Source organism: Coffea arabica, chromosome 6c, assembly GCF_036785885.1.
Source record: "Coffea arabica cultivar ET-39 chromosome 6c, Coffea Arabica ET-39 HiFi, whole genome shotgun sequence".
NCBI lineage: Eukaryota > Viridiplantae > Streptophyta > Magnoliopsida > Gentianales > Rubiaceae > Coffea > Coffea arabica.
This window is the reverse complement of record NC_092320.1, coordinates 1,795,441-1,807,867: the sequence shown is the minus strand read 5'-3', so window position 1 is coordinate 1,807,867 and position 12,427 is coordinate 1,795,441. Positions and strand designations below refer to the sequence as shown.

Here is a 12,427-nt window from a genome sequence, read left to right as displayed (position 1 = left end):
CAAACTATAACTTCAAGTCTCTTCCAATTGTACAAGGAAATCATTTCAAAATTCCATTTCAATTTCAATCAAGGCAGCAAAACTGGAGACTGAAAGGGAACAAAATAAGTTTCAACCATTGGAATTTTCTTCCAACTTGAACTGAAAAAGTGGCAGCAGTAAGGCCGCTGGTTGCCGCCGTGTCAATTATCATGGCCGCAAACCACCAAACTATTGTCATCAACAAGAAGTTTTGAATTCCTTTTCGCCCCTTGCATTTTCGGCATGCTACGTCACACTAACAAGTGTAAATTTTTGTCTCCTCCCTGCCCTTTTTGTAGATTTTTGTCTCCTCCCTGCCCTTTTTGTAGCGGTATATTTATCTTGTCACCACATTAAAAGAGATCAGAGCAATAAACCGAAGCTTCCCGCAAAGGATGAAGGAAAGACAGGCGCACCACCGTTTGGTACGTAGGAATGGTGGCCTTTCCGCGCAAAATTCTTTCTTGCCAAAATGGGTAGAAAACTATTTTATCGTTCCAGCGCCAGCTAACTGAAATCATAATGAGATATGTATTTCTTTTTCAGTGTTTGGTATAATTGTGTCGAGAAGGCAAAATGAATTGAAGGTTTTATTATGTTGCTGTTATTGTCCTAAATATGGCATAAATATTTCTTCTTTCATTTTGTTTGATACTAACATCTTAAGGTAAATGATTGATTTTTTTTTTTTGAGTTTGATTTGCAACTACGCTACCAAAAACGAACACATTCCATAAATAATTGAATTAGAAGTACTTGACTTAATAATAATAAAATAACTTTTGAATAACATAAATTGCAATAGTTGAATACTAATTTAGCCAAATTGAAAATTCAAATTGTATACATGTTAATTCTTATGTCCCTTTGATTTGTTTCTATTTGGTTTTAAAAACTATTTATAAACCAAAAAGTATATTTGTGACTTAGTGGATGGTCTAGTAGTGTTTTTTATTATTATTTTTTATTTTTTAGAGTGCATATGAATATACTTTGGTATGTTATATATTACTTCTTTTGAGTTGACACATGCCATTACATAATCCAATTTTGTAAATAAAAAGATATTAAAAATTTTAATTAGATACATTATTTGACAGTAAAAAAGAGGGGAAATGATATTAAGGAATAGAACTAAAATTATTTATGACTAAAAAGTAACGGACATTATTAACTAATAAATAACTAAGCATTCCTAGCATTTGATACATATATAAAAGATAGAGACACGTGAAAGGATAAATTTGACCTATTAGAATTTAGGCATTTCTTGGATAGAGTTGGAATGAGATTTTCTCTAGATTTTTTTTGAGGAATGAGATTTTAGAAAGAAAAAAAAGAGTAGGAATAGATAATCCAAGAGGAAAGGCATTTTCAACCAAAAAGTTGCATACCAAATATTGGAATGAAATGAATAAATTGGAAAGACCTTTCTATTCTAATGCTTTCCGGTGCATCAAAACGATAGTAGTGTATTCTTATTCTTTAGTGCGGCCAACTGTCAATAGGTGTGTGTTAGATTTTTTTTTTACGAAGATTCAATGATCCAAATTGTGTCACACCATCTTACCAAACGGCGTTTTTACCAAATGACATTTTCTTACCGTGCGGTGTGATATAATATAGATTATTGGGTTTTTTGAAAATCGGGTTTACCAAATTTTGAGCAGAATTGTTTAAGTACTGAACGTGTAGAAGTTGTTTCTCCTCAGCTCTTAAAAGCATTAGAATTTAGAGCAACCATTGACAACAAGCCTGCTACTAACTAAGAAGCAACATGCGACAAGAGACGGACAAACTTAAGGCGGTTCCAAACCGGGGAACCTACCGCATGCAAAATTACCTTTTCCCGTTTTGGAAGGAAACACTATCAAAAGAGGGTGGCGGGGACCCCCGGGGGGAATGCCAATCTCTTATTCATTTCTGGCAGCCCACGTCTAAAAAGTCTAAATTTCCATACCAAAAAAAAAAAAGAAAAGAACAAAAGGAAAAGAACACGCCGATTACTGCTTCAACCCCGAATCCTTTTTTAGTTAGATTACTTCTGGGGTAAAAATCTACCAGCCATTAGTTGTGGAACCGCGCTGCCTATCTGCCTCTCTCTGGAAGCCGAGCATCCGAATCCTAAACTGCAGCCGAGCAGCCGCTGACAAGAACCTTACATTTTGAAGGGGAGATAGTATTCCAGCCATCGTTTCGGCTGTCCTGGTCCTCAACCCGTCTGCATCCCGCAGGATATTTTGCATGGCAGATTTTAGAGGCTCTATCCGATTGTCCACGTCATCAATATCGCTGCCAGTAGCGGATTGATTTTGCATTCCTTCGCTCCTCGCCAGGTCCACCAGCGGTGGTGAAGCCACGCTCTCCTGGATCTTGGCCATCTTTTGATCCAACAATTTCTCTTGCCAATTCGTCTCCCGGCTCAGTCCATTGATTCTGTGGATTTGATCCTCCGTCAGATCGTCCAAGGAGCCAAGAGCCAGACGGCACACTAATCCGGGCTTGAACCCCGCAATCCAAAGGAAAGTTCTTTCCAGGGGAGTAAACCAGGTCGGAGAGAATGCAAGAAAAACGTTTCTGTGGGCCATCCTGGATTTTTCATCATAGTATTCTTGATAGTGGGCCAGAACTCGAGCAATGAGATCCCCGACAACATCAGTGTCGTCAATCCTACTGGTGGTGGAGGAGGATTCTTGCGCTGATAGGAGCTCATCAAGAAATCGTTGTTGGCGGACCAGCCAGTCTTCAAAAAATGCCTGAAAGGAGATAGGCTGCCTGGAACTGGAAGCCATCATGATCTGTACTCGAGAAGGACGAGGAAAAAACAGAACCGCGGGGTCACCAGTGAGGGAGGTTTGTGGCTTGGGAGATTGGTCTGGGCATTTTGCTTGTGGTGGGAAAGTATTCCTACGGCAATAAGGCTACGGCCACTGCACCGCTTGGAGCACACTGAATGAAAAGGATCCCTCCGGGCCGCTCACTCACTGCCACTGGTGTCTTAATTATTAGTATATTGAATATGTAAAAAAGCACTAACTAAAGCCACTTGGCTGTGTCAAAACTGGAAGCAGACCGAGGAAGGAAGAAGTGCCAATTTTAATTTTAATTGCTCGCTTCACACCGAGGAAGATTCGGACATACCCCTAGAATTTACGGATTAGCTACTAGGAGCTTCTATCATGTTCGTTTGCAATTTTAGGATATGCACAGACATAGAGTTGCATCGACTAAAGACTCTCAGAAAAGAAAACAGAGAGAAGGGAGGGAAGGATGGGGGACCCAACTTCCAAGTGCACAATGGTCCAAGTGTATCGGTGGTTTTTGTCCTTAATTCAGCGACACTTGTTTTTTTTTTTTTTTTGAAATCTTTCTCGCCAATAAGGCTTCCACATCACCAGAGAGGGATCTTCTCATTATTTCTGCCAACCTCTCATCGCTTTACAGATTCAAACTCAGGACAGCAAGCAAACGGAAGAGGATAAACACAAAATTTGGTCATTTTAATACCTTTAAAATTTGTGCCCCTTGGGGTTGGCTCGGATGATCTCGAAGTAGCCTAGTTAGGTTTCGAAATCGCGTGTTCGAATCATCTCTCTATCGCTTGCGTATCCTTGGAGGGCAGGGCAGGGTGCACAGGCGCAAGAAAATTAGTCTGACAAAAGTTGGAATACTTCCTGTGTGGATGGTCTCGAAGTAGCCTAGTTAGGTTTCGAAATCGTGTATTCGAATCATCTCTCTATCGCTTGCGTATCCTTGGAGGGCAGGGCAGGGTGCACAGGCGCAAGAAAATTAGTCTGACAAAAGTTGGAATACTTTCCTGTGTGTTGAATGGAAAAAAAAAAAAAGAAAAAAGTTTAGTCAACGCGATGTAGTTATTGGTTTCAAAGAGGAAGAAGGGTTTAACGGACACACATACCATATGTTACGGTCCGGATGTTGAGTTTAACTTCAACTCTTGTAAAAACATACCTGTGAGTTAAGTTTGAGCGAACTTTTATAAAATCCAACTTGATTATTAAAAATCGAACCCGATTAAAATATCGAGTAGTTTGATTATCTTCCAATCCTAACTGTAGACGGCTCGACCGACCAGCATATTTAGAGACGAAGAAGATTCATAACAGGGGACAACAAAAATATCCATCTCCCCTCTTCTTCTTGCTCTCGTCTTTGATTCAAAGCCAAGACCGAGAGGCGAGAGGTCGGTGACCCTGCCTGCACTCTTTCCACATCTAGGGTCAAAGTCCATCCCCCGGGATTATTTTTATCTTTTCACGTTGGAAGTCAAACGTCGTTGGATCACGTGCAACATCCAAACTTCAGCGAGTCAATAGATGTCTGACACCCTCAAAAAATTTCAACGGTTCAAAGTTAGACCGTGTAAACCAAGGAATTACGCCCAGTTCGTCATTTAATTTAACACCAAACTAGTGTGAATTTCAGAGACACCGGGCTAAAGCGCTTTAAAAGTCAAAAAGCTGATTGAGCTTCTGCCTTTTGAACGGTAATATTTATGGTAGACAATAAATACTACTTTTAAAACCATAGAAAAGCTTTGCTTATTTTTCCTCGTTTGCAGCTCACCTTTATCACATTATGCATCAGTCCAGTCCAATACAACTTATGATACAATACAAGTAATGCCTGAGTAAACAGTAATCAGACGGTACGGCAAATGTACAGTAGCCTGATGTCACACGCGCTCAGATAAGTCTACACAAGCGAGGCTTAGAACAAATCTGCCGTCCATTTGATTTGACTACCGCCATCAGTCCAGCAGTTACACCGGCACATATAACAGAGGACACAATGGTCTGTGCATTCCGTCCCGCTACACCAACTAAAAAGAAGCGAAATTGTGTAAAACCAACATAATCAAAAGGAGAAAAAAGCAGTAGAGAGAGCGACGTAATAATTTCTGTACCTTGGTTAAGTGTAATGGAGGTCACTGTCAAACCTCCGATTAGCAATGCTGATGCCACTGGGATATACTGCACATCATTTTACGTGGAATTCAGTCACATTGGTCATATATCTCTGAACACCCAGTTTCCAGAAGCATAACTTATAGCATTTTAAATATCCATTTCCATTGTTGAGAGGACTGCCAAGAAGACAAAATAGGACCGTCTACAACCTAACATAACAGCTGTGGCAATCCTGGAAAAGGATTTGAGATGGGATGGCAAGGCTGATTCTTAAAGAGTCTTAAGAAGGAAAGCCAACAAGCCAGTAAAAGCTAAATTTACTGCACATACATTAATTGGGCTTAATAAGCAAGAGATGAAGTTTGTCACAAGATTAATTATGCTAAGAAGATGAGGGGAAAAACATGCGCTAGGCTTTAAGTTAGGTCACTGCTGAGATGCATGTATAGATTGATTGCTTACAGAAAAGGTCTCAAATCCGTTAAGCTGGGCAGAGGAGGGTCTGCTCGTATTGACATCACATCGGCCACTGATAAGATCAATTGCATCCTAGAAATAAATGGCAAAGTATGTCAACCAAATTTTCCAGAAAAAGCAACGAGTTAGAACCAATAGGCTGTCAAACAGAAAACAACTAGCCTGCCGAATCCCATCCTGAAAATTATTCAAATAGTATCTTGACAGGGCACTAATCCCATCTTTAATCATTCCGGCCATGGTCTGTTTCCCATATCTGCAAAATGCACTACAAATTAGTAGAGAAATTCCAAGGCAACATGTGATCTCACCTCTGTCCTGAAATTACCTGACAAGGTCCCGTTTTAGAGCATGGGTTCCAGAGTATTCAAGGCTTATCTCATCACCTTGGTCAACCCACACTGCAACAAGCAGCATAATAATGCATCAGAACAGACAGATTGATTCTCAGACTTGTATCACTGAAAAGTTACTATAATCGGGTATTCTTTTATAGAAAGCACAAGGGATGATTTACAGACAATCAATCATGCAACGCGCTTACAGTTCTTAAAGATTTCAAAATCCTCGCTGAACATTGAAATGCAATCAGTTGAAGACAATATGCCAACTCTCTGCAGTTGAGAATTCAAACATTTCCGAGCCAAAAAGCTCTGCAAAATATAATGTTCGACATTTACAATGATGAAGGCCTAGAGAAGAGAGAGCTCTATAAAAGAAACTATTCACAAAGAAATTCAATTTACAAAGTTCTCCTCAAACCTGTGTAACATTTGTTCGATCAAGACAATCAACGCAGTTTGTCCTCATGATACCTTTCTGTTCGGATAGTACTTCACCTTCTTTGCCAATGAAGAAATATCTGCTCAGCTGGAACAGTAAATATTATTATGAAGCCCCTGCAAAGCTGCATTTGCAAATCATAGATAAGTAATCAACACATTCTTAACAGTTTTTATTACCCTTGCTTCTCAAAATCCTCTGCGATCTGATCATACAAAAGTTCGATGTTGTCGAAATTTGAGTTGCCGCAAGAATGATGAAAGTCAAATGAAACATATCTGAATCATAGCAATAAACAAAGAGTAATTACAAAATGAAGTCATTTCTTCTGGTGAAACTATAACATTTCACAGTTTCAATAAGCACAAGAGCACAGAGATGTTATCATTTTCTACAGATGAAGACTCACAGCAATTGTGTGGTACATCTCTTTTAACCACACTAATTCAGATGACCCAAAACAGGGTCAGGCAGTGAACTTTAGAGCTTGTTACCATTCTCTAAGAGATTTACTAGGGAATAAAAAAAAAAGTTGATTGCAACTCTTACAGGAATTCTCCTACCATTTAATGGGTTTTAGCTCATAACCGGAAGAAATCAAGAAAATGACCATACATCAGTGCAAATAATTAATTCAAGGAAAATCACCTAATGTTTTGCAGCTTTTCCATTTCGGCAGCATAAGCCATACTTAGTCGACCCTCATCACCATTCTGAAAGTATAATGAAAAACTATAAGGATACTGGGGACATGAAAAATGCATGTGCATAAAATTTTTTGTGTATGATCAGCAGATAGGTTGAGCTTGGATATCTCATTAAATAGTAAACTGAACTTGGCTCCAAAATTTTCCACAATGACTGGCCAGATAAGATAACTGGATTATTCAGACAATAATATGCAGGACACTAGCGAATCTAACTTGTAGCTGAAAAAATCCAGTCCAGCTTATTAAATGGTTGTAAACAGAATGCAGCGGCAGATGGACACCTCTAGATAAGGTTCAGCTGATGTATCTAGAACCTACATGCTCCTTAAAATTGCCATGGTACAGACGCTCAGAGAGTCCAGTACCCAAGTGCTCTACAAAGAGTACAACGAAAAATTCTGACCTTATCTGTCAGGTCAGCAACAAGAATATCTCCGTATCTTTGACAAAGATCACTGAAATGGCGCTCCACAACCTTTGACTGAGATAAATGCATGGGCAAGTATATCAATTTACTGTACTCAGAGTTAGAACCTGTACTAACTTAAAAGAAAAAGAGGATAAAAAAATTATCCAGGTATTGATTCAGAGGGCAACTACCGTTTGGTCATGATCAATGATATTAAGTCGCGGCTTATAGCTCAAATCAACAATTTGCTCCCAGAGAAGAGGAATGGAACCCCGAATCTGTAAACAGGTAGATTTCTAAATATTGCATAAGCAGAACTATAAACAGGTTGAATATGGGAGTGGATAATGCGATGATATTCTGTCAGAACAAATCACCTACTGCAAAACTTACCCTAGTGTAGGGTGCATCGTACATGTAAAACTAGAGACAGATGATACTTATATGTGGAGATATTGAAGGAAATGGAAAAGTTGACAACACAGATGACCCTCTTTCTTTCCCCTAATAGTAAGTAGATAGTACAATACAAGCACTCTGTCAAGAAAGTGGAGGAAAGCTGGAGAATAGAACCCAAAGTACTATCTGTCAAAGATGTGAAGAACAACAAACATAAACAAGAAAAAATAGATGGTAAGCCACATTAAGGAAACAGTCATGTTTTCATGCACATATATGCTACACTTCAGAAAAGGAAATACTTTTTGAACTAGCAGATCATGTCTTTAGACTTTCTATTAGGGGAAAAAAGGATGAGAAACTAAAATAGTTATAATAGGTATAATACGCGAAATAAAAGAATTGGAAACATAAAGCAAATTGGTTTGAGAACAAAACATGATCTAAATAAGGTGTAAGGGAATAAATATAATTGAATTACTTATTTCTCTTAATCACACAAAACTGCATGAGAACCAAGATGCATGCACAACACCATAATACCAAGAACCAACTCTTTACATTTTGCTTGAAGTAGTAATAGCATGATAACTAGTTGGCCTCAAGGCCAGCATCTAGAATAGGATACAGTAGAAATTACAATTCAGATTGTCTTTTAGTATATTCCACAACTTAGTAAAAGATATTTAACCAAAGGGCCCAGTGCTCAGAAGCTTACTTGCAAAAAGGAGATCCTCGCACCTTCAAACTCGAGCAGCTGCTCGGTTTCAATGAAATTGGCAGTGTCTCCTTCTAGATTGGCTCCTCTTCTCCACATTCTTGTCCCTAAATGTGTTACCATACACAGTCAATTTAGTCTTTGCAACAATCACATCCATGAGGTAACACTAAAGAACCTACAATTGCAAGTTGCAACAATGTTTTACCCAGACGTCGTGTACACCTCCTTGAAATTAAGGTTACTGTGGCTGGTGAATTTTTCAGCTTGAGTAGTCCTGTTTGAAAACTTAAGCCTTAGTTAAGCACAAACATTTGTCTACTTTTTTCCTTTCGAATTACAAAAGTCTCTTTAATTTTTTAATCATCTTTAATAGTCACAAAACAGATGATGCATGCATTGATAATTGCAAATTATAAGGCAGCATGGTGGCAGGAATCAAGATCTAGGATATTTCCTTGTATCAGAGGGATGATGAATCCATCAACCTGTAAGAAGAGACAAGCATGTCAGAAAAATTAATTAATTAGGTGATTTTGTGCTTTACATTCTAAGGAAACAATTCAAAGTGATTAAGAATGATACAAGTAAATGAATTCGAAAGGCATATTTTTCTTTCAATAGAGATCTGACCTTTTTCTCAATAAGCTCCTCTAGTATATTTCTATTCCAAACAAACCGTGGGTCAGCCTGAAGATAAAGTAGAAACCCTTTAGTTAACAAGAATTACACATATGTTAGAATCCCAACTATTTGACAACAAAGTAGTTTAGTTATCCAGGTTCTCTAATCTACTCTTTTGCTACTCAAAATGCTGATAACTGAGGAATAGATATCATCGCTATGCCATCAAGCACTTCTGAAAATTGATTAACAAAGATATTTGTGGCACTAAAGAAAGTTTTTTGAGCTCTTAATCAATGAAGAGACAAATTTAGAAGAGGAAGCACGAAAAGAAGGTTCTTTAAGGAGTTCTAAGCCTAGGGTAAAAAGCTGTTAATGAGCGAACTCAAGGAACAAGCTGGCCCACCTGTCCTGTCCACCTCTGGCATAGAGGAGGTTAGAGCTAGAGTAGAAGAATCAATTTTGATTTGGAATTTCGGTTCTGTTATCTTTTATGATCCAGTTTGCCAAACCTTCACCTAAGAACTGGCTGAACCAGGGGCGGTTGTCAGTCAATGGGCAAGGTGGAATGAAAAGAAAGTCAGAAAGACCTGGGTGGCTTGTCAAATTGATCATCAAGGGTAAAAATTTGTCAATACACTACCACTTTAAATAGATTTTCCAAACGCATCATCAAGTTAATACCCCAGTGAATGCATGGTTTCTTTCATAAAGAATCCACAGCTAACTGAATAGGACATCTACCAAAAAGAAACTCAAAGGGTGTAACAAGCAGTCACTTTGAATATATCAGATGAACTGTTTGGAGACATTTCAAGTGCAGACCTGCTTCCAAATAGGTTTACTCATCCATCCATCAGCCAATTTGAATCTCCTCTGCAAGCTGGAAACAATATCAGATCCCTCGGAAGAAAATGAATATGATACTGTCATCAAACTCAATTAACAGAAGAACAATACATGAATTAATTCCAAAATGACGTACTTAAGTGTAATATCAGTGTCATAAGAGTAGTACAAGCCCATAGTAGATTCGACAACTTTTAACAGAGTCATGAAGTATGACTCATCCTTTTTCTGCGCCCCAAAAAAAAAAAGAACTTGATTATTTAATCGTAATTGACAAAACTTTTACAGTTAATGCATTCCCATTTCTTAACATCCCAAAAGAAAGAAAGTAATACCTCTTGATTAGTTAAAAATTTTGAAGCCTCGTTACAAGATAGAAACTTCATGGACATCACACGATAAACAGGGTAACCAAGAAAAGTTCCAACTTCCTTCCGAGAAGTAATAACCAATACATGTAGTCCTATATCAAAAAAATCAGGAATTGATCAACCATTGTGTTTCTATACCAAATAAGTATAATATGATGGTAAATAACATAACAAAGACCTTAGTAATCTCTAATGGACTGTAACTGCCAGAATAGAAGCTGTACTCAGGGCCTGTTGCATAAGTGACATGGTTATAGCTTTTTTTTTTTTCAGTCAAGCTAAAAAGTTGAATTGAGGCTGCCTCGATTTCTCTTGGCTTCTGTTTTTTAGGTTATTTAAGCTGAAAAATGATAATTATTAAACAGTCCTCAATAAGCTTTTAAGGCCAACTTTTAGCTTTTGAAATGATTTCAGAACAAGAACGTGCTTTCAATCCTTTTTAACCGAAATTTTCAAATTAAATGATCAGTTTTTTCATGATCAGCATCGGATAAGCAGAATCTCGTAATACTCTCCTCTTTGAGCTACCAAAGATGTCTGCAACTTTTGGTTTCCCTCCCTCGTTTTTCATATTTCTTGGAAGTTTCTTCTGATTTGTCATCTTTATAGTTTATATTGATCAAAACGCTTGAAAAAGGCAGCAAGCCACTCTTCCTCATATATGTGTTCCAAATCTTGAAAAGCTCATTCTGCAGCTTGTTCCTAGTCATGGTTTCAAGTTTCGTTAAGGATTAAATGAAACCTTAGATCCTGGAACTTGGCTCACTGAATTTATGGCTCTTAAAATCCCCACGCTCTGTCTAACGTTTATCCCGTATGAAATGTTCACACCAATTAAACGGCTTCAAAGATCCACTTTTTTTTTATTTTTTGTTTCACTACAGGTACATACCTGCTAGCAATCTAATTGTTCCAGCTACTCCATATATTGTAGAGACTTTGCCACTAGTATTTCCAAGGTCACCTGCAGCAAACGAATTCGACTTATACTGAAACAAAAAACCATAAAGAATTTTGACCCAAAATGTTTTTGTTGCAAAATCATCATGAGAGCAACAACATCTAGATGTATTCAACAGAAAGAAAATTTTCAAATTCCAGCTGCTCTCTTTTTTTTGAAAAAAAAAAATCTACCAGGAAAATCATCAGCTCAAGTTATCCCAAGAAAACTAACCATCAAGTTGCTCAATATTTCCATCGAATCGGCTTAAAGAGAAGCCTTGATCGGGCGATTCGACGGGTTTGATGACGAACCTGTCACTGAATTCGTGTAATTCCAATTCGCTCCAGAGCTTAAAATGGCAAGGCGACGATTCTTGAATTTCCATGTTCTTCTCTTGTTCGAATCTCGGAGAAGCCTGCAGAGGGCCGAAGAAAGAAAGAAAGAGAAATCAACCGGGAAGGAAGAATTGACCGGTGCAATAATTGACTGGTTCCCGGCGGGTTGAGCTCTTACAACAGAAAAACGACCCAACCGTTCAGTCTGAGTTGGTTTCTTAAACTTGCGGTCTGGCCGATTAAGCCAAGGTTAATAATGTTGAACGACCCAACCGTTTAGTCTGAGTTGGTTTCTTAAACTTGCGATCTGGCCGATTAAGCCAATTAAAAATGTTGAAGCTTACACGCAACGGTTGAGCATCGCTACACTTTTCGTTTTCTTCCAAATGACGTTTTTCACCTTCGCGTCGATCAATTTTACAGTAAAAGAATCTGTTGTGTTGTGCCAGCCCATGACCATAACTGTAAAATCAAGATAGCCAAATGGCACAACTTATTATTTGGACCAAAACAAAAAAAAAAAGAAAGCCAGATGGTACAAGATCTTGGGGTAAAATCTGTTGGACCTGGACCCCCCCCTTTATCTCTTGTCTACATATTGACGATTAACGATTAGCAATTATGGGTGGTTCCAATCATTGCTCGCTACATTCAGCCTCGGACAAAAACTCGACCGTTCTAGCGTTTTATGTATAAAACCTTTTCTTTTTTTTTTTTGGGGTTATTTAACCACTGAAAAAGTTTTTTTTCCAGCATTTGGAAAATATTTTTAATATATTTCTCAATTACCTTGTACATATAAAATTTAATATGTCATGCGCTGTTAATTTTTCTATAAAAATTTTCAAAAACTGCAATCG

At 38.1% G+C, this 12,427-nt stretch overlaps 2 protein-coding genes across 5 annotated transcripts; both read right to left on the bottom strand.

The window, feature by feature from the left end:
- Nucleotides 1–1,809: 1,809 nt before the first annotated feature.
- On the bottom strand, nucleotides 1,810–3,278 carry LOC113691356 (protein ZW2-like). The gene has a single exon (XM_027209459.2). It carries the CDS (start codon nucleotides 2,814–2,816, stop codon nucleotides 2,079–2,081), a length of 738 nt encoding a protein of 245 aa, XP_027065260.1. The 5' UTR covers nucleotides 2,817–3,278; the 3' UTR covers nucleotides 1,810–2,078.
- Nucleotides 3,279–4,552: 1,274 nt separating this feature from the next.
- On the bottom strand, nucleotides 4,553–11,892 carry LOC113693648 (phosphoinositide phosphatase SAC8-like). 4 transcript variants are annotated; one of them, XM_072051855.1, is made up of 21 exons: nucleotides 11,746–11,892; nucleotides 11,464–11,647; nucleotides 11,182–11,253; nucleotides 10,254–10,381; nucleotides 10,055–10,146; nucleotides 9,895–9,952; nucleotides 9,079–9,135; nucleotides 8,902–8,933; nucleotides 8,654–8,736; nucleotides 8,446–8,552; nucleotides 7,520–7,624; nucleotides 7,323–7,400; nucleotides 6,858–6,922; nucleotides 6,389–6,487; nucleotides 6,189–6,288; nucleotides 5,971–6,079; nucleotides 5,755–5,827; nucleotides 5,589–5,682; nucleotides 5,412–5,498; nucleotides 4,946–5,012; nucleotides 4,553–4,861 (listed from the first exon to the last, which is right to left on the bottom strand). In XM_072051855.1, the coding sequence occupies exons 2-21, from the start codon at nucleotides 11,615–11,617 to the stop codon at nucleotides 4,725–4,727; spliced, it is 1,797 nt and encodes a 598-aa protein (XP_071907956.1). In that variant the 5' UTR covers nucleotides 11,618–11,647; nucleotides 11,746–11,892; the 3' UTR covers nucleotides 4,553–4,724. The 4 variants fall into 4 exon arrangements, with proteins under 4 accessions (XP_071907956.1, XP_071907955.1, XP_071907957.1 ...); XM_072051854.1 differs by having other exon boundaries at nucleotides 11,464–11,891; XM_072051856.1 differs by having other exon boundaries at nucleotides 7,520–7,606; nucleotides 11,464–11,890.
- Nucleotides 11,893–12,427: the final 535 nt, after the last annotated feature.